General features: G+C 40.6%; 1 protein-coding gene across 1 annotated transcript; it reads left to right on the forward strand.

Moving 5' to 3' along the window:
- The first annotated feature begins 3,146 nt into the window (after positions 1 to 3,146).
- Positions 3,147 to 21,751, forward strand: inka2 (inka box actin regulator 2). The gene is made up of 2 exons (XM_042494711.1): positions 3,147 to 3,552; positions 18,160 to 21,751. The coding sequence occupies exons 1-2, from the start codon at positions 3,478 to 3,480 to the stop codon at positions 19,396 to 19,398; spliced, it is 1,314 nt and encodes a 437-aa protein (XP_042350645.1). The 5' UTR covers positions 3,147 to 3,477; the 3' UTR covers positions 19,399 to 21,751.
- Positions 21,752 to 22,557: the final 806 nt, after the last annotated feature.

Below are 22,557 nucleotides of genomic sequence, written 5' to 3' on the forward strand. Positions count from 1 at the left end.
TGCTTGCAAATTGCAGATTAATTTGTGAGTCCTGCAGAGCTCCTGCATGCTCATACATGGAACGCAAGTAATTAATTTTACTTAATTTTATTAGTGAAACTTTTCTAAAATGAATGGAGAAAATCATCTTTTGTTACAAATCACAGTCAACATGTGGCAAATGTGGTGCAAAAAGACCCACATGCACAACTACAGGTAGAAAAGAACAACCCGTCTTACGTTTTACAGCCCACAGTACCATTTAGGATGATCAGCTGTTGATGGATGTTTTGTCTATTCTTGGGCTCAAAATGAATAATTTCATTGTTTCTCAAACCTCTGGCTCATAAAAATGAACTATCAAAACACTGTCAGGGCGTGTATTGGAATGACATCTATGATAAAAACCCAGATCATATCATACAGTGTTGTTTCATCACAAGGACAATTATGTTTTGCCTTTTCTGAGAGGTTTTTGTCATTTTTGGCCTGAACACAGCAAAAGATGGCTATCCAAATAAGTCATAACACTTCTGAGTCACATAAAGGATAATAATACAACAGTGATGTATAGTTAGACAGTTGCTGCTGTTGCATGTGTTGCCCGTGTGTTTCAGCGCCGTGTGACCTGAGGAGACACTTCCTTATCCTTTATGTGTGCATGCTGACAGCTGGGAGGAAGTGGACACATGCAGGAGAAGCAGCTGCAGGTTGGAGGTCACATTTGGGATAAAATTGTTCTGAATAATAACACAGCCAGCTGAACGATAAATAGACCCATGTCTCATCATATCACTCCTGACTGATGGAAATATAAATGCCCTTCAAATTGTCTTCATACTCAAATAAGCTGATTTAAGCTGATCAAGCTGTGCATCTATGTGTGCAAATAATGTATTAAACATCTGCATGAATTTGTAATGTGTTAATGTGTAGTTAGCAATTTTGGTTAGCACAGGAGGCGCCCTGACACCGTTTATCTGCAAACACTTTCTCAAACCCCAGGGACACAGACCCGATTAAAAATCTTCGAAGTATCCCTTTAAAAACTTGGTTAAATAGACACTTAGTTACCTGCATGGATTATGAAACTGCTTTGAAAATGAGCTGATCAAAAGTGGTTAAATGCCTACTGAAAGTGTAGGAAGGATCAATTACTGTATCTATAAAGCTTTTCTCTTTGTTTTCACTTAAACTGGAGTCAAAATGACCCTTAAACAGACAAACAAATCTGCTGTATGGACATAGCAGAGAACTCTCTGAATTGCTGACGTGACAATAAAAGATACTCAAATAAAACATACAAGTCAGTAAAATCTCTTCCACTTGACTGAGTTTAGTTATGCTGAGACAAAGTATTCATTTTCTCCATTTTATTGCTTTTGAAATCCAAGTTAGATCTACTTTCCTCTCTTTCTCTCTTAGCATTTATCCATCTGGGATACATCACCAACATCAGGCCTGATATTAAAACTTCCAGATGATAGAAGCAGAACAGAGACAACCAGTTTTCCTGACTGTCAGCTCAAGACCTTCTCTGGACACGGAGGAACTGAGTGAACTGACGAAAGAAAAAATAGACTTTAATTTGGATTTTTCATGTACGTATGTGCGGCACAATGGCCAGAAGAAAATGTTGGTATTCTACTTTTCATAAATATCAAATGAACCTTTCTAAGACGACTTTGTATATGACCTGACTGTCACCAGGTGTTGGAGGGGATGGTGGATGTCATGTCACAAAGGTGAGACACCTGCCAAGCTGCAGACTACTGTTCAAGACCAACAAACAACCAAACCAGCTGTGTTTTAGTGACCCATTGCTGTTTTCCCAGCAGCTTTTAGCTACCAAGTGTGGGTGTTTTTCAGTTTTTCCTGTCACTGTTTTACTACGGGTATAGGGCCTTAAAATGTGGCTGTTTCTCATCGTTACATTTCAGCCAAAACATGATCCTTTCCAAACCATAACCAAATAATTTTTATGCCTAACTCCACATAAACCCCTGTGTTGTTGAAACATGTCATACTATCCACTACATAATAACGTATAAGGAAGGGTATCTATGGTCTGCAGAAATGTACAATACCAGCAATATGTAAGGTGATTGGATTGCTATGTGATGCATTATATGCAACCGCATGGACCTCATCTATTTTTTGCAGAACAGAACTTGGTAACTTTTCAAAGTATGAGGAATGCAAATGTCAATACGATAACAGAGTTTAAGTTTTCCTAAATAAGCCAGTTCTAAAACTCTGTAAATATAAAGCAGGCATAAAAAAATACTAAAGTCTAAAATCTGCAACATATTAAATCATCAAAATTCAAAACGAGGATGCAATGCTTAGCACCCCGTTTGGCTTTTCTGGGAATTCACCTTATGCCAGGGACAAATAGTCAACAGAACAGATTACATTTTTCTTAATGTTTGGAGTTGTTTACATTATTTAAGTAGTTTCCCCTAAATGCCCTTCCTTTTTCTTTCAGCGATGCAATAACTTCATGGTAAACAAACCTCCTGAGAGAATGTTTCATATACTGTGTTTGCTATATACTGTGTTTCAGAAATGTCCAATTTATATTATGGGAGAAAAAGTGATAAACAACTTCCAGATTGTGTTCCTTGTATATGCACCTCTTCCTGCCCTTGCTAATAAAGCGTTATATCCAGGTCACCCAACAAAAGCCTGTGGCTCAGGTGTTTCCTCTCTGAATGCAGCAGAGGTGGCCAGGAAACTGTCCCTATGGCTCGTTTCATGACACATATGGTTTCTTTCAGACACATCCTCCCTAAACTTCCTTCTTCAGACCAACAGTGGCTGCAGGATCTACTCTACTAGCCCATCAGCGCCATGAAGTAAAGATATTTACTTTATATTTTATGCTCTCTCTGATCCTGCAGCCTTGATTTAAATATTTCCAGATGTTTCAGTCTTTCTCTTCAAATCTCTGTGAAATTATTACAAGCTGCACTGGACTAATCTACTCTTCTATAATAAATGACTGATCCCCGTTTGAATGAGTCTGTCCTGAGAGGCTCACTCATTGGAGGAAATTGGATGGGCAACGTAAGCGCTCCTCTTGAATGGGAAATCAGCAGAGAGGGAAAAAAACGGCTGAGCAGCACACACACACAGCAGGCTGACAGTAGTCGAGCAGCAGCCACTGAGACGCACACACGGACTGAGTCTTAAGAGGGACCACATTATCATTTTTGGAGTAAACACGTTTTCATTTTTCGGGAGTTGTTGTTCTTGTTGTTGCTGTTGTTCTTGTTGTTTTAATCACAGGATTCGCGTCAATGCGAGCCACGCGCGCATTCCTCAGCAGGATTTGCGCATCTCCAAATTGATTTCTGCTCTCTGCGAGAGCGTTGTTTGAATTTTTCCTGCCCGGTAGAAAGCTCGCATAGTCATGCTCGAGAGGCGACTGGCGACGCGTTTCATCTGAAATCCTCGTCTTTCAAAAGAAATAATAATAAATAATTTTTTAAAAACATGGAACAACAGCATCTTACCAAACCGGAATGCAAAAACATGGATGCGTGTCTGAGGCGACTGAAGCAAGAACTGGTATGTTGTGTTGTTTATTTCTACTACTGCAATCAGCTGTGAGTCATGTTGTTCTTTATTATTGTGCATTTCAAACATCTACGTAGGCCAGCATCGTTAATGCAATGTGGCATACCTCTGTGCACATAAATGAAAATAATAATTCATTTTTTTATAACAAAATATATACGAAATGACATCAAATGAACCGCTGTGTGTCCTGATGGTTCTCTCTTTTATTCTACTTTTTGCTTTTCAGTTGGGGGTGCATGTGTATTTTCTTTAAAATCGCATTAATCTGTGTGGGCTTAAAGCTTCGACCACACCAGAAGCATGTGTACATATCCCCGCTCCTCTCTGTCCACACATCTGGGACAGATGTTTTAATCTTAATGAGCTCAAGACAGTTTCTCCTCCTCTCTCAGGCAGACTGCTTTTAGTCGTGAAATAGTTGTTAGATTCACAGTGTTTTGATTTGTTGTAGAAAATGCAATTATGCACTGGGGCTAAAATGATTAATCAATGGATTAATTCAGCAAGTGTTCTGTTAGTCGAATAGTCGTTTGATTTAGTTTTGAAGCAGAAATGCTCAGAGTTTGCTGTTTCTGGCTCCTTAAATTATAATAATTTGCTACTTTTATCTGTTTAATATCATGGTAAACTGAATAATTTGGGGTTTTGAACTGTTCATGAACAACAAAAAAAGACATTTAGAGACATGAGCTTTGGGACATTTATACACCAAACAAATAATCGATTAATCAAGAAAATAGTCAATTGTTTAATAGATAAGATAGTAATATCTTCATATCAGTATTGCAATAACACTGTAGGGCTGACTATTGGTGCTTTCACAAAATGTTTCTACAATGAATTTTTTAATTATTTTATCAATACTGTAGATATAATAACTAAGTGGGTGAAGGAAAATAATACAACAGCTGGAACAAGCTGATGAATTGAAAAATATTACATCCTTTTACTGTAATTTTGCTGTTTTTGAGGTTTAAATGGTCTAGCGCCACCTTATGTCGCACATATCAGGAGCACTGAGGTCTCTTTCTCATTTGCTTAAGATTGTTTTGAGTTTCATACTTTGACTTCATTTTCTGTGCTTATTGTTGTTTGCTTCTGTATTTATCTCACTTACACTATATCGATCCGAAATCTAGGACGATATCTAGTCTCATATCACGATTTCAATATATTATTAATATATTGCCCAGCCCAGGTTGCAGCTCAATAACAGACTGCTGTGAGGTTTTGCTCTCACAAAGGAGTGAGTGGAGCTGGCAGTCACACTGTGTTTCAGCACGTTATTTTGAACTCAATGAATTTGTCATTCTCCCTTATTTAAGATGTTCACATCTCTCCTCTGACAAACAAATTTGTTTGATGGTGGCAAATTCAGAGTGCTATCTCTTACCCCCGTCCTTGAAATGTAAAAACAAAATCTGTTAGCCTCACCCTCACACCCAAATCACTTGGCAGTGACACAATGTAGACCCATTTTTCAAAGGAGCCTTAACTGGCACAGATTTCTTTTGGAATCATCTTCAAAGCAGATTTTTTTCTTTCTTTCAATCCAGCCACTGGCCCGCAGAAAAGCCGCGCATGGCTGCGTGTTTTGCAACATGATCCACTCTGTGAGTTCTGTGAATTTGTGTCTCCGAATTAGCCACACGTCTGTGAAGTGGCACTTGAGATTTCAGGGGAGTAGACGTCGATGCCAGGAGGACATGTAGTGTTATAGCTGCCATATCACAGTTTGGTAACATAATAGAAAAAGTGTCGCGCCTTGCCGGGGATCAAACAGGAGAACAGAGAGCAGATGCCGGTTAAAAAGCCGAGGCAGGCTCCCCCTGCAAAGGACCATGTGGGATGCAATCTGTTGTTCAGAAAACGAAGGATATCTGTGCCAAGGTTGTCACTTTTCTTTCCACTGTGACGGATTTTTATCTAGAGCCCAACTGACGAGCAGTAAACCAGCTCCATCTGCAGCACAGAGATCACAAACATCTAACAACCGACTTACACCTGCTGCAGAGTCGAGTAGCTCTTCAGTATCACTTCAAAGACTGTCTTTCAAAGGGCTGTCCCACTTGTTTTGCAAGTTTTAACTAATTAAATGACAGAAAACCATTTTGCAGACCATGCTACTGTGTTAAATACATTTTTCAGTTTCAGAAAGTGATCTGTATTGTATGAAAACCAGTTAGTAGACTGTTGAAACCTGTCTGAGTTGTAATCCATCCCACTTAATATCAAGTGTAGCTAATGTTGTTCGGGATACATCATCGTGTTGAAGCAGCTTAATTGCAGATTGATTGGGCTGCACTACATTACCCAAGCCGCAATAATGCAACTTTGACAGAAATTAATGCGGAGTTCATGGTTAGTGTAATAACTGCTCAAATTAAGCACGTTTCAAGGAGCCTGATAATTTGCCATTTCACTTAATTATGCAGTGTGGCACCGTGTTTATGTTTTCTGTTTGTTTTTGCCCTAATCAGTAGTGAGTGATATATCCATCCAGCTGATTTTCACTCTGCAAGGAAGCTACAACAGTGACCTCTGGGTTGAGCTAGCTTTTTTTCATATCAATCAAAGAAATATGCAGCTTTTATAAGTTATGTAGACGTATAAAAGACCTGGACAGCTGCGTTGATCTTATCCGTGCTTGTCATCTTTTTATGGACGTTTCTTCCGTCTCTATATTTCCTGCTGTTCACAAGAGGATGATGTCCTCATTCTTAAACCCATCTTCAAAGCTGTGCGCCATTAATGAGCACAACACCAAACGTCTTTGAAACACTTAAATGCCCACTCAGAGATGTGGGCAGCAATTCAAAGATCTGGAGTCAGAGTCTGTTAATTGATTTTCATATCGTATGGAAATGGTTTTACACTAATCACTGCCAGGAACAGGTGGAAGAAAATGCATCTGAAGACCTAACACTGTGCAGCATGCATTTAAAAATTGTTAGCAGTTTTGCAAAGCACACGTGCAAAGTCCCCACCTCTCAAAGATGTGTTTTTCTTTTTATCCATTTCCCCTTAAAACAAGCAACCAAAGTTTGTCATTAGAGAGGTGATTTTGCTTCTGTTGAAGGAAGCGATGTGAGTGTGCTTCTTAAAATCTAAGACCTAAACATACAACAGGCAAATTACATTAGGTATGTCACTAATGGGAGTGTCAATCACTGTCTAACACCGGAAACACATATTGATAGGGGAACAGACTGCGACACAAAACCTGCAAAGAAAACAGAAACCCACAGAGCAAAGCCGACTTGTCAGTACAGAGATGATTCTGATACATCTTATAGTCACTGTTCAGGTGCACAACTGACTCCTCATCTGAGTCTGACTGAGGCCCAAACATGTACAGCTGAATCTCTCCGATGCTTCTTCTGATACTAACGCTTGCCATCTTGATATGTAATGCTCTTTCACCGGTCAACCTTGACCTGGTTGTCCTTCATTTTTATTTTTACATACTTTAAAAATGTTTCTGTAAAGGGCAGCAGGGCCCTGTCTACATGTAGATATCTTTACAAAGTGATATTTTCCTCTATGTTTTGGTCTCTTGTCTGCATGTTTTAGGTTACTAAACTAAGATTTTTTTAAACTACTTCCAAGGTACAGATTTTTCAAAACTTCAGTTACTGTTTATCTGTGCAGATGTGTAAAACAGAAAGTTTGGGAAACAATGACAATGAACAATGATCTCCAGTAGGTGTTTTGAATAACTTTTGCGTGTACAATTTGCTACCTTTGACGAGGGGAGGCTGCTGAAGACAACTAACACCAGCAAGCTTTTGAAATAATTTTTGTATTTTAGTGGGGACAGAATTTTTTTTTTTAAAACAAAGCTTGTGTGAATATAACAAGTTTCTCAAAACAGAGGGGGAGGATATCCATTTTTAAAAATATGTGCATGTGAGGACAGGGCCTACATAAGGAGCTGAAAAAATGTTCACCTTGCAGGTTGCAGTGTCTATTCCTTTGAACATGGAATTCAAGCCTGTGTAAAAGTCACATAATTTACAACTGTGGACTCAGTGCACAGTAGACATCCTGAAATCCAATGCACTAACAGCTCTAAAAGAAGAAGAGTGTCATCTGAAAATGTGAACACTGTGTCAGGCATCAGGGGGTAGGGGGAGTCAGTCTGTGTGGGGTAGTGTCAGGTCACGCTTGAACATTTGACCCTTGACCCGACAAGGTCTGGGGCTATTTCTCCCAACTGCTGACCACATTCAAAACACTAGTGACACCAAAAAAATATTAACTGACAGCTTAGTTTTCAAGCCAAGAATGTAACATTGTTTTTCATCTTTCTACTGACTGAAAACAGAGTTTGTCAACAGGCTGTTTGCTCCCATTTGTTCCAATAAAAAGCTTTGCATGGCTCCATAGAAATCCAGGGGATATAATGGAAACAATGAAATATTTTTAAGCTCATGCATGACTCATTATTCACACAGCAGACAAAGAGTCACAAAAAAAACATAAGCCCTTCCTGCCTGCTTAGAGTCAAAGATACAAATGCTGACATGCCTTTGAGTCATCTTGTCTAAATGTAGGGTAGACACCTGCATTTCAGACACTCAAGCATAAGTCAAACCTTTTTTAGTGTCATCACTTCTGAAGCTGATTTCATATGCATCATACTCCTTTATCCCTCACACACCTGAGGCACATTTCAAAACATGACTGTCAGCTTGGAATTCAACACCAAAGCCAGTAAGTATGAGGTCATGATATACGAGAAAAATAGTGTAGTGTATTCTGGAAAGCTCGTGTGCCTCAAAGTGGCATGTTCTTTGTTACCTTTAGGGTGTGGGATCAGAAATCTGCTCACCACACAAAGAAGTGTAGTGGTTTAACTTTGAGTTCGTTTGTTCGGAGCCTCCCTCGTGGCTCCTGTTCTCCAACCTGCCCTTCCTTCCCCTCGGCTATAATTGGCTCTTAGTGGCAGCTGTGGGGTTTTGCATGGGTGATCACTGTGTTTGAGAGGGAATTTTTATTTACAAAGCCAGTTTATCGTTATGAGACAGAACGCACGTAACCCACTTTATCACAGTTCACAGAACAGAAAACGCCATGTTTGGGATTTACTGTATCAAGAGACAGTTGAGTGGTTAATTATGCTGCTGCTGTAACCACACGTGACCCCGCTGGTCTGAGATTGAGTTGTGTCTTTCCTCTGCTCTGTTTGCTTTTATTTGAAGAAAAATATGTGGATTATTTCTCACGGGTGTTGCCCTCACTGAGGTCTAGGTCAATATTGTGTTCTCTCTCATGTTATTGTGTCTTTGGGGCCTTCAAATGACATTTTGTCTGGCATTATTGCTTTATGTGTGGCCAAAAGAAATTGGATTTTTGGAACTGTTCTGCGGGTGAAATGGAAGATATGTTGCAGAATGCATTTGAGTAGCAATAATTGATTTTTTTGGCCACTTGGGGAGCAAGCTGTAGACGAATAATTGACAAATTATCACAGTGCAAAGTTGTTGTGGAAAATCTTTTATCCTGTAGTAACCTAATTACACATCCTGCAGACACAGAGCAACATTAGTATTAGGGCTGCCCCTCGAAAGTCCGAGATTTGATTCCTAAGTTAGAGACTCCTCAGTCAACTGAGATTGCCTCAGTTTTTTCTTCTTTTTTCTTTGCTAGTCAGTGTGCTATGCTGGGGGCGTTTTGCTTTCCAGAGTTTGCTGTGGCATGAACACTCTTGATTTTCACACTCCTCTTTGGTAAAAGTTGCAGCAGACACAATGCAGCGACACAGAGGGAGAGAGACTCCACCTCTGAGATAATGCTATCTTCTCTCTCTTTCTTATAAATGGTGAATTTACAGCTCAGAGTGACTCAGTAAGATATAGCCCTTGTCTTTTGTTTGATATCTTACATCTGAAAAAAATTTGTTGTTGAATAGTTGGATTGAACTGCCGTATCTGATTAGGCTGGCATAATTGTGAGTGGGGTATGGCCCTAGTGGCCCTATAATAGACTATAACATGTCCAGAAGACTTTTGCGTTTATTTGAAGTCATGTTTCTTGACAAAAATAAGTCCCATATTCACTCCCCTTTTAGCTCAGTTTTTGGTCTCCACCAATTCCTACTGAAAATATCAGTTCCTTTAGTTGCTCAGTGCCCCACTATGTTCACCAGCTAGTCACAAACTCATTGTTTCTGCTATTTGGTGCTGAGCAGGTGGGTTTATAAGAAGTTTTCTTCGAACATCAGCTGCTTTTTCACAGCTGGAGACGTTCTATAATATCAATGTTGTAGCTGATCTAAAGAAAATAACTTGCAAACTATTTTAATAGTCCATTATTTGTATTGCGTTATTTTTCAGGCAAAAAATGTCAAATTTTTGCTGAATCGAGCTGTTTAAAAGTGAAAATTTGCTTTGGGTTTTGGAGTGCAAATTGAAGATGTCACTTGAGGTTCAGGGAAATTGTGATGAGCATTTGACATTTTACAGACTTAACAATTAATAGATTAATTAATGAATCATAAAAATAATCAGTAGATTAATCAATAATGAAAATAATTGTTAATGGCAGCCCTAGTTGTGGGCCATAAGACCAAAATAATATGCTTAAAGACAATAAAGTGCTCTGTAGAGCTGTGGGAAACTGCAAATTTGGATGATAATTCTCTGTAAGTTCATCAAAGTTTAGTCATTTGATTCACTGTTAATGTAAAAATATTGAGTGCAGCTTTAAAGTCATTAAAAAGGCAAATTTGCTCCCTTTATATCACAGCACCTGCATATACAAACTTCAAATTCCAAAACACTGTATCCCAAACTGAACAACTGAGCACACTATGATAGCATGTACAGGATGTGCATTACACATTACTAAGTTTGATAGTATTATGCACTAATGGAGGACCATTCACTTCCAATAAATCACTGAACTCGATGAGCATTTAAACACTGCAGAAAAATCAGGGCACTCATCATGAAAGCTTTTGATGTTAGACTAAGAGGGGGGCAGGATCTGGAGTCTCTGCAACATTAACGTCACACTTGATGTTACAACTGTGGGCTGGAGAATTGGCCGTGCACTTTCACTGCCCACACACTAGGTGCTGACGTCAACTGTGGTGCTATCAAGCATCTGTCTAACGATCATAGCTTCCACCGAAGACTTTCAGCCAGGAAGACAACAGATTGGCTCCCAGATTTTCACCAAATATCATCTGCCAAAGATGATGATATGGATCCTAATCATCCTGTGTCTCCCACAGCAGCATAGTTTTAGTGATGGCGTAAATGAGCTCTAGCAGGAAACAAGCTATTAAACCACCTCCCGTCTCTGAAAGGCCTTCAGGGAGTCTTTTCTGGTCACAGAAGCAGTAGATAAATCTGTTTTTCAAAAGGCACATTTTACCCAATTCTCCATTTCTACTCACCTCTTGCTGATAGTTTGGGTTTGATTTGCAAGGCTTTTGGGATACTTATCTGGTCATTTTTGCTGCTGCCCAAATACAACCGGAGGTGAAGGTAGTTTTAAAAACACAAGAGCATCGTTTCTTTTCAGGAATATGGTTCACATTGCCCTGATTAACCCACAGGACCAACTGTCAGGCATTTTCATAGAAGCTATTTGTTTGTAGTGGTTCTAGTAAAGAGTTTTCACTGTGAGGTCTATAGATTAACCAGAACCCTCAATATTAATGATAAAATTAATTGCCATGTCTTGCCTTTAAAAAAATACTTGTATAAGCATTCTTGGATTTGACTTTCAGCAGAATAAAGTACATCTAGAATATTTTTTTTTTTTTTTTGTGGCTAATATACATTTTGCTGCTGGCCTCATCGACAGCAGTACATGAATTTTTTTTTCTGCTTCTCCATACTGGGGGCATGCTGACTGACATCGTATGTAATACTCCAACTATAGATAAGTGCCTCATAAAACCCCACTTCAAATGAATCTGAACTATCCCTTTAACGACTAGTTATCATACAAGCGTGTCCAACTCTCTTTTGAACATTATTCACACTTCTTCCCCTCCTGAACATGACCCGGAGGACATTCGGACCAAACAGAGTCACCATGTAACCGTTTTTGTCAAAGATCCATTCATTGCCACAGTAATTTATTTCTTTCACTGAATGCTCCACAGCTTTTATAGCCCTCTTAATCGCGACTTCGGGCAATGGTTTGTGGCGTGTCCAGCGACTTCGTCACAGAGACCCTCTCTGTATCCCACGGACAGAGACCCCCATTCCTGTCCTTGACCCACACAGCCTACCATTCATTTTTAATTAGGGGTGGAGGTGGAGGGAGGGTGGAGTACACTAGCTGCTGCTGCTGGCCAGCTCCTTCTAAACAGGAAGACCTTTTGGGCCTGATAACCTTGGCCTCACTGTTTCCTCCCCCTGCAGTTAATAACAAATAAACAACAACAGTGAATGGCCTGAATTTTATAGCCTGAACAGAGTGCTGGTTTGTTTTTGGTTTGTTTATTTCTCACCCAACAATCCAGTTAATGTATATCAGCGACGCACACGTACGTGTCTTCTAAAAAGACACTGACTTCATTCAAGTAAGGCGTGTTTGGACATGTGTGACCTCAGTGTGTTTGCACAGTGAATTTATTTTTTCCCTCCATAACTGATGAAGGTAATATCGAGGCTGCAATAAAGGCAGAGAGCAGGAGACGGCAAAGGGGGAGCATTGATTTATTAATACTGTGTGGTATTTAATTCACTCACATGCACATCGAATGATTTCTGGATGTATCATCATAGTAGATTAACCTTGATGTGAGAATATAAATTAAAGAATCACCAATAAACTGTTTGGTTTTTTTTTTCAATTAAAATGGCCAGACTTTTTTAATAAGCCTCCATTCGACATTAATTCATGAGTGCCAGCCATTGTTCTTAAACTTTGAAGCATTTAGCCTTTAATTGGCAATTATGTATGGTTGGCTGGCATCACTGCAGCCAAAGAAGAAGAAGAAAAAGTGGGGGATGAAGGGGGAGAAACTGGACAGCTCCCGTGTGTCTTTCTTTCATTCATTCAGCTGATTTTGCTAGCTTTTTTTTTTATGATCTTTTTATAGAAATGCACGCTTGATGGATTAAATGGCTGAAATAGTTTGAAGGCAGGAGTTCAAAAAGAAGATTTAACAAAGCTTAACAAGACTGGGTTAATGATTCCAGTGTTTCTGGACATTCCCTGCAGCTCCAATTTCATCCCCGTTCTCTTATTAAATGAGATGAGACAGATGTTTTTTTCCCATTCTTTCCTGGCTACGACCTGAAGGTGGTTCGAGGTCCTGTCAGGTCTGCGTCCCGTGTGTTTTGGCCCTAATGAGGCCCTGAGCTGTTTCACACATTGTAAAAGTGACACATCTCAGAATGAACATCTGTGTTTGAACTAGAAACCGCCACAGGACGTTATTTTAAAGTCACTCTCCTGAGCAGATGGCAGAATGAAGGTTGAAAAGGCTGACATATTTGGGCCAAAAAGTTCAGCCTTGAAATGGCAGCGCCTGGAGTTAGCTGGCATGGTAAAGATGGAATAATGGGGTTTAGTTTACTACTGTTGTTCTATTTGCTCTGCAGGGCACAATTTGAATTATTAATGTAGCCTTAGAATAGAAACGCCAGCAAACAGCTCTGTAAATAACCAGTGAAAGCTTTTTGGGGATAATGGAAAAGTTGCATGTGAGTGTTAAATTAGGGTGTTTTTGGTTGGCGTGTGCAAACAGGTGCGGCCCTTTTACACTGCATGAGAATGGTGTGTTTAGCAGATAATATTACAAAAACAGATTTAATACATTTAAGTGGTCGAGCTTTCAGCAGCAGCTCAGAGTGCGGTAATCCCTCAGCTGATCCCTGCACAAACTTTGCTAAAGCCACATGTCTGCCTGCGAAGATGTAACGACAATACATAACTCTACACGTCATTTTGTCTTCAGACTTGTTGACCTTTGATGTGGAGGAAAGTAAACTGTAATTATGCGCTCTCTCCCAGCCTCTCCCAGGACACAGACAATTACAGCTAATGAAGTCAGCCATATGTGGAAGACAAGAAGACAAGAGACAACCTGATTGTGCTAATTACACGTACCTTCGCTGGCTAATTTAGCGAGCCAACGGGAAGCTCAGAGGCTTTTGTTCCCAGCATGTGCATTGATAGGCTTATTATCTGATCTTACGGGCTGTTCACACCCCCATGCACCTACTCAGCCATATGTTAGTGATGAGCAGAGTGTTTTAACCCAGAGGTTTAATGCTAATGGTGCAGGGTATTGGATAAGCGTCAAGGCATGGACAGTGCTTAATCGATTAACAGAGAATGACTCAACAACAGTTCTGATGATGAATTAAGTAATTAATCAAGTAAGAATGGAAAACATCCTTAACTTAAAATGTTCCCTTCTTTTTATGCTTTATCGAATAAATAGAACATCTTTGGTTTTACATTGCTGGTCAAACAGAAAAAAAACAACTTCATACATTGTAGATCAACTTGGGCTCTAAGAAATTGTGATGGCAATTGCAATTTTCCTTTATCATTAAATTAAATGATGGATTAAATGATTAATCACATTATTTATTGTATGAATTATTAATTTTGGCCTTTAAGAAATTGTACCTTTTCTAAAAGCAGCTTTTTTTAAAATGTCAAATATCATTAATGTATTTTGGAACAAGACTAACAGTCTACAGCCATGCAAGTGGCTCTGTAATGCTGTACTAAAGTATTGGGGCTTAGAGCTTCATGCTAACATCGGCATGCTAACATCAGGGTTTCCCATACATTCATTTATTTGTGGCAGTATTGATTTTCTGTTTTTGGACCTGCTTGCCTCTGTCTCTCCTTTTCTCTTTCTCTTTCACAGTCACATTGACTATGGACTAATCTGCGCCTATCGTTTTTTTCAACCTACTTATTCAAGCAATTTGCTGTGTTCCCATGGAAAATGAAAATACACATTTATGACTGCTGTGTAGCTTGGGGAAAATGTTTCTGGGGCACTGAATTTGATTAATTCACTGTTTATCTGACCACAATTGAGACAATAATTAGGCTAGCTATCCAGCATACCGGTGCTGCTGCAGCTGTGACAATGCTACATAAGTCCAGTGACAAAAAGTTTGCTGCGGCTGTCTCACACACACAGTCTGTACGTTTACAAGTTAGAAAAAGTATAATTAGTGTGTTAGTCTGACAAAAACTGGACTTTTAAAATACATGTAAAAATGTTGGTGCGACTGAAATCGGACTAAATTTAATTTCTCAAAATCAGACAAACATAACCAGATACTGGATAGGAAGCTGAGCTGTTCCATCATGTAAACATCTCAGCCGAACTTTAACTGGACTCTGCGTGCTCTGCGTGCTCCTAGTTGCTGCACTGGTCTTCCTCTGCATTTAGAGATAGGGACTGTTCGTCAAAAAGGGGGACTTTTGTTTTTAATTTTGGCTTAGGTGAGGGACATGCAACTTAAAAAGGTAGTATTTTATATTTGTTTTAAATAAAAAAGTCACCTCCCAGCCACCCCTCTCCTCTGATAAATAAAGTACAGTCCCACTACACCGGCAAGGAAGCAATGAGTGATATACTGCGGTGGACAAGGCTGCGGCAAAAGATACTTAAGTCACCTAAAGTAAATCAATATAATTTTAAGTATACACTATATTTAGATATTTTATCCTCTTTAACTTCCACACCAGTTGGTGCAGGCAGCAGTAGAGCAGCAACTCCGCCATTCAGAGGAGTACAATTTTGATGTTTTTCTGAGTGTGGTGTTTTTGATACAACTGCTTCAAATCCCCGTCCGTAAGGGCTGTTTTACAGCAAGGTAAAGCAGGAAAAATATGTTCTCATTATAGTGTAGGCTAAACTTAAACTCATAATGATTTTTAGGTGGCTTAAAACTAATCAAAGAAGTCAGAGTTTGCTCAGCGCCGTTTGATCATATGTACATGATGCAGCAGTTTTCTGCCCTGAAGTTACTGTCAATAAACACTTATGATTGTGATTCAATCTATATCTTAGACTGTATAAATAATAGGTTTATTGTAACTAGCTGAAAGGGAGCATATCTCCACCTGCAGTGGTGGAGTCGGACATACTTCGTGGATAAATCGATTCCATATTTTGACATGATGAACAACATGTTAGGGCACATTAATTGGAGTTTGCACGATTGCGTTTAGAGAGGCATATTAGTGGATTATTAATTTTCATTAGCCATGTAAACTGCTTAGTAAGAATTTAGTTGGGGTTTTTTTAATAAGGGCAAAAAAACAGAATATTTTGTGCATGTAAACAGGCTAATACTCATCAGATAGATACTGTATTGTATTTGAGGTTTGTGATTTCGCCCATTTTCTCATTGCTACAATTTTTTTTTTTTTTTTACCGACATGTAGACCTAATTTTTTTGTTATTGATTACATTTGGCTATTTTTCCAGAAACACAACATTCTGCCACAGCTACTTCTCTCACGGTACTTATAGGTCACTTTGTTTACGATGCTGTAATGTCAGTTGTCCTACGCAGTTACTTTTCCCACCCCGGGGATCAACACAATCACTGCTCCCTTAAGATTAAGTATCACAGCCTGGTGATGTTACACCTACAACTAACCCCCCCGTCCTCTTGTGTTCTTATGGAGTCATCCATAATTAAATCCATCAACAGTTTTCTCTTCGACATCTCAACATATGGCGAGGGATACATCCCATCCTCACACATGCACTCAACCCTCCTCCCCCGCCCCCTCTCTCTACTCATCCGGCTGACTCTCACTCGCTCCTCTCATTGTCAGTCTGTTTCCGCCTGAGTGACCCCACCCCCCCGAACGTTTCGGGATTATAGTCTAGACGGGCAGTGCTGATTGGCTGTCACGCCCAGCGGTGTCCCCCGATTGGAGAGAGATACATATAGGGGCTGTCAGACAGATCTGTTTGAAATGTGAGAGACGGTGACAGAGGTGCAGACTAACAACAGGGAGACAGACAGGGATATCTATACCTCCTGCTTTGTGACAGTTTATAGAAGGTAAGGTTACAATTTCAAATGATTTATGTTGTTTTGTATAATTAGAAGCTCTTGTTTTACATCTTGAGATATTTTATTCTAGTACTGAAACAAAATAGCTGTTAGAGGCCTAACTGATGAGCAATAAACTGCACTTGTGTTAAGTTGACAGTTATGTATGTCTTTTTCGGTTTAACTGACAGATCCTGACAGGCAGCTTGTTGATCAGCTGCTGTAGGTGTTCTTCAGAAGTTTTGAACCAGCGGTTTCCCACAGAAGCCGGCACGTTTTTTAAAATTCCTTACATGCTTCCTCTTGTCTTCCCATGGATGTTTGTCTTTTTTTAAAAAGGCAGGTTTACTTCACAATGGGTTGCTACGTTTGCCAATGTCAGCATGTTCTTAAGATGAAGATAAACCTGTTGTTAGATTGAAAGAATCATTCAAAAGGTCTGGGTCAAATGATTCAAGCAACAAGTTAAGACACAGGTCAGGATGCTGCCTCTGGGCTTTCTGTCTGCCCTCAGGAAAAAGAAGACGGTTACATCACATGACGCAGGCTCTTAAACAGATGAGAGCAGAAAGAGAGAGGAGGAGGATAAAAGCCGAGTGTATGATTACTGCTGCACACAGGGAAGTCAAAGTGAAGACAAAGAGCTCAGAGGAGGGAGCAGATATGTATTGAAGTAAATGGATAGAAAACGGAGATGGAAAGAGTGAAAGACTGACATAAAAAAGTCTGTTTTACAGCTGTCATTACTTGGATCCCATCTCGTACGCAGGCCATATGGGACCCTGGCCTGTCATCCAAAACTAGGTCACATGACCCATAATTAAACAAGGTGCCTGAAACACATGATAAGAGTCTAACCAACACAGACACTGAAAGCAGGACTGTTTTTTATTTATGAATGCATGTATTTAATGTTTATACCACCAGGTGATTGTGTGTAATTGGATTTGTGCTGAGATAAATGACAAACAGGAGGAGGGGCAGTGAGGAAATCAGTCTTTGATGGATGAGATGGGTCCAGCAGGAGGCTGACATTTCAAATGATTAAATTGATGACCTCTACAAGGTCTTTAGATGTTAAACCAAAGTGGACATTGTGCTTGGGCGGTATCCAATTTTTCATACCTTCATGAAATTTCACTGGGGTATACGGTATATGACAGTATAAGAGTGCAGGGCTTTGTGCTGTTCACTTTTCCTATAATCACCAGCTCCAGTTTAGTTGAAATAAATCCTCAATTGAACGAGTTGCTGCAACAACATGCTGTTTTTCCTCACGGTCTCTGCCATTGTTGGCCGCTGGTTGTTTACAGTACTGTAACTTATTCCTCTGCCTTTAGGTGACGTGGTGTCTTTCAGCTCAGCTGCCTGCTCCATCAGTAAAGACTGGAGACTGCAGAGTGCATGCTGTGCACTACATATAATGAGTTTGATAGAAAGGGAAGCGCCTGTATTGAAAAACACACCTTCAGGTTTTCTAAGTACTCTGGTATACCATAATAACTTAATACCACCCAAACCTACTGACATTTTAAATTTTTGTCTCTGATCATCTCTTTATCTTTGTGTGTCCCTTCAGCTGTGCATGAAAGAAGCTGGAGATGGCCTCCACGCTCAGATGAATTCAATGATGGGAGCTCTTCAGGAACTCAAGCTCCTTCAGGTCCAGACAGCACTAGAAAACCTTGACATTTCGGGGCGACCTATTAACCGAGGACTCCCAAATCCAGCTCCGCCAGCTCCTCCTGAATCTACAGCAGCTTCCTCCTCAGGCAAGGATTGCAGATTCAGTCAAACAATGTCTGAGGAGCCCAACCAAATTCAAAGTCCAAGGGTGTCACTAGAGAGCAGAAACACCTTCAGCCGAGATGACAGGAGCCGAAACAGAAGCAGCCTGGGAACGTCGTCTTCATCTGCATCCAGCCTTGAGAGCGAGAGTGAGGGAAGTGAAAGAAGCGCACGAAGTGTGAGAAGCGAGAATGATCTTGAGTCTATACCAAAGAGGTGGTCAGGATACTCCGCCCCACAGGTGGATTTCTACGGACCAATGGTGGGAAACCCTCCACCGGAGTCCTACCCTCAGCGACAGGCTCCCCGTCGTACTCAGGTGGTGGACCTGCCTGGGATCCTGTATAGTCTCTCCAGAGAGGGCCCTTCACTGGACAGCGACTACTCGCAGGACAGCACTGACGATGCCAGTGACTGGACTTCTTCGCTGATGAGCCGCAGCCGCAACCGCCAGCCCTTAGTGCTGGGCGACAACGTTTTTGCTGACCTCGTGGGCAACTGGCTAGACCTGCCTGAGGTGGAGAGGGATGAAGGGGAAGAGGAGGAGAGGAGAAAGAGCAGAGAGGAGAGGTTAGCAGACGGAGGGGCGGACAGACCGGACACCCCCGCTCACCCTCTCCGCCTCAGCCGCTCACAGGAGATCTGCAGGAAATTCTCGTTAACCACAAACATCTTCAAGAAGTTCCTGCGCAGCGTGCGGCCGGACAGGGACAAGCTGCTGAAGGAGCGGCCTGGCTGGATGGCTCCTGAGCTGCCAGAGGGCGACCTCTTCAAAAGGCCAAAGAAAGCGGCTCCTAAAATTTCAAAAGGCAGTTTCTACCTGCCATTCTGGGCAAATGGACAGCAGGGCAAAGGCAGGCCGTGTCCTCATCAAGCTGAGGCAGAGAGGAACCACCAACACCATCAACACCACTTCCCCCAGCTCCACCAGCAGCCATTTGCTGGGATTTATTTAGACAGGAGACAGCCAGAGACTGGTCTGGAGAAAATGCAGCCCTTGTTTGACTACAACACAGCTGTGTGGGTCTGACAGCAAGTCCAACAGACTGCCAGTGATGCCAAACTGAGTGAGTGACAGGTGCTGGGGGGATTTGAGGCTGTGCTGGAGGGGGAATGAATGAATGACTGAATGTGGATACAGTTATCTTCCAAAAATGAACCGATGAACTTCACACCCACAACGAGATTATCAGGGCAACAGTTTGTCAGACAATCCTAAAAACCTAAACCTCGTTTGCTGTGTGTGTCTGGCTGTGTGAAAGAGAGATTTTTTGAGGACTTATGCTGCAAGTTTTGTATTATTCTAGCATCTTCTTGTGTGTGCCTGCATGTATGACTGAGTCTCTGGATGTCTTAAAAGACGGTACATAAAAACGGACATCTTTCTCAGAATGTCACCACCATTACAGATCTTCAGAAAATGCAACGCTACATGACTCTCACTTCTCTGCATCTATGAATGGAAACGCCAACAGTTGGATTGCATGTTTTTTTTAAGCGATGCTACAAACAGCTGTTACTGAACGCACTGCCACTAAACACAGTCATAAGCTCACTTATGTTTCCAACAGGCCTCAACCGAGCGCCTCGGAAACTCAGGTTAAATTGAACACGTCCGTCTCATTCACCTTGCTCAGGGAATGAATAGCCCTTTTTTTCACAAAGACTGTGCTTCTTGATTTCTCCCTGCACAGTACCAAACAACTGCAGCATCATGCCGCTCCAGTGTGTGACTTTAGATAGCATGCCAGCATCGCAAAAGCAAAAGAGGCGTGATAGGCATTTAACACAACAACGTCTGCCTCTCATGTCACATAAAACAGACGTATCACTACACTTTATATACAATAAAGACGGCATAACACAGCAATACCAATTATTTACCATCCCTGTTACATGGCGGCTGATCTCCTCTTCTGTTCAGAGGGTAAGGAGCTATTGTTTTCATAATTTTTGGACAGTAACGGCTGCTGTTCTTTGAGTCAGCCACTAACTGCATGCAGCTGCTTTGCAGTGGGTCACATAGATAACACACAGTCAAAAAGCCACACCCATCCCGCCCATGATCCCATCCTGCCAGCTGTACATTTTACATAGACACTGTTTCAGCGCTGTTACTACCTCCATTGCTATCTCAAAGGCAAGATAACTCTGCCCCCCCATTCCACAATTGAACCTTTTATGCAGAACAGCAAAGCGACTTTATGGTGCGACATTCCCGCCTTGAATAGGCAGTGTAAAAGTTGCTGATGTTACACAGGAGTAAACTATGAGACACTGCCGCATTTAAATGGGTTTCAAACACATTTTAGAGACATCTTGCCTAATCTCATCTAGAAAAAGATGTAACAGCAATACAGTGCAAAACTAGTTCAAAAACTGCACATTAAACTTTGTCCCAGCGATCTTGTGCTTGTTAGTAATGCTTCTCTGCCGTGTAGACATGGCACATGTTGAGTCAACTGTCAGTCCGCAGAGAGAGGAGTGGGTAAAGATGGCAACCGCGAGTGCCGACTGACTGACTGCCATCTGGTACCCGGTCGTTATGTAAAGCTTGTTCGCCACAGCCTCGAAGAACATGCAAAACAGGCTTGTTTAATCCCAAAGCTTTGAGGATGAGTTATGATGATGGTGTTACCTACTGTATATATGCAGGTAAATGCGTGACATAGCTGTGACAGTTAAGAGAGTGGAGGTAAAGACCCGCAATCTGTCAGACAGGATCAATGTACAGAGCATTGTACATACTTGCCATAAACCAAACAGCAGCAATAACAAACATTTACTGTAATATCCCATCGCATGGTTTTCATTATTCTGCACAAATAAATATGTCACAGTAACAATACAAACACACGTGTATTTAAACCACAAACTGATCTTACAGTATCTATTCTCTTGTATCATAATAAACTGTTTTAGTGTTTTTCATTTCAAGCAGCATCATAAAAAACTAGCTGCAGCTTCCTTCACAAATTCACACAAATATCAGGATTCCCTCAGGATTATAGACGACACTGCCCACTCTGACGCAATATTTTTTAGAGGACCACTGTTATGCAAGGACAATCTCATGCTCTAACTTATTATTAGTATTATTATTATTATTATTATTGTGAAAAAAATAACAGTTTCACTCAGTTTTTAAATGGGATCCCAGACCAATCAACTTAGCCAGCAGGGATTAGGCCTGAGGTCTTTTGAGTGTCTTGGCCAGTCAATCCATATGGTGTTGTCTCAGTATTCAGGTCAATACATACAGTACATTCAGAGGGTCCAACACACACACACACAGCTTCTGCTGAGGAGGTCGTGCTGCAAGGCACAGTCTGAGATGTCATATCATACAGTATGTGTATGTGTATGTAAATGTAACATTTATTTCTTCCTATCTACAAGTTGTCCAAGTGTCATTTTTAGCACTGTTGTTGATATTTTTTCATTGGGGTTCTGCGAACCTTTAGTAGTGATTTTGTGTCATGTGCACTGTAAAACTGTCACTGACTCTTTGTAAATTAAAAATCTGTTTTCAGAAAGAGATGTCAGTCTGTGTCTTGGCTTTAGTTTTTTGAATCAAATAGTGAAACTGTTATTGCTGTCACTGTTGGATGATGTTAGTTTGCAGCTGAAACCTCACAGCAAACAACGAGGGTCCTTATAAATGTGGAGGTGGAAAACAAAATAACAATATCAAAAAAACATGTACTTGATTTCTAAGCATGTTGTGATATGAAAAACATAATCATGTGTACTATTATACTATTGTACTACTATAGTATACTATGTATACTATTATTGACCTTGAAAATATTAGCTGACAAAACAATATAACATCAAAAACTAAAGGATAACTTGGTTCGTCTTTCCACTGTTCAATCAACAACTCTGGTTTGGTTGAAATTAACACATAATTGACTCAGTTAGATGTTAGCTAGAGTCTGGTAGGTTTGCTAATAGTTATTTTGAGGCTGTTTCTTCAACAAAAATGTCTGTTCCATACTGGACTTGAATTGACAGTGCATAATTGCAGCCTGTCTTGTTGCTGCTCTCACTTACTGGACCAATTTCAAAAGTGGGGTTCCCATTTGTCACTTAGACACCAAAACATGGGGAAATAGGGGTACAGCTAAAAACAATATTCAAGTTACCCTTTATGCCGCAGTTAAGGATTTTATCAGACAATCTTTCT

Source organism: Plectropomus leopardus, chromosome 2 (genome assembly GCF_008729295.1).
Source record: "Plectropomus leopardus isolate mb chromosome 2, YSFRI_Pleo_2.0, whole genome shotgun sequence".
NCBI classification, from domain to species: domain Eukaryota; kingdom Metazoa; phylum Chordata; class Actinopteri; order Perciformes; family Serranidae; genus Plectropomus; species Plectropomus leopardus.

What these genes read in the sequence shown, in the direction of transcription:
- inka2 (XM_042494711.1), top strand. Translation starts at nt 3,478, where the DNA reads ATGGAACAACAGCATCTTACCAAACCGGAATGCAAAAACATGGATGCG. An exon ending in GGCGACTGAAGCAAGAACTG is followed by an intron (nt 3,553 to 18,159) that starts GTATGTTGTGTT and finishes GTGTCCCTTCAG; the next exon opens with CTGTGCATGAAAGAAGCTGG.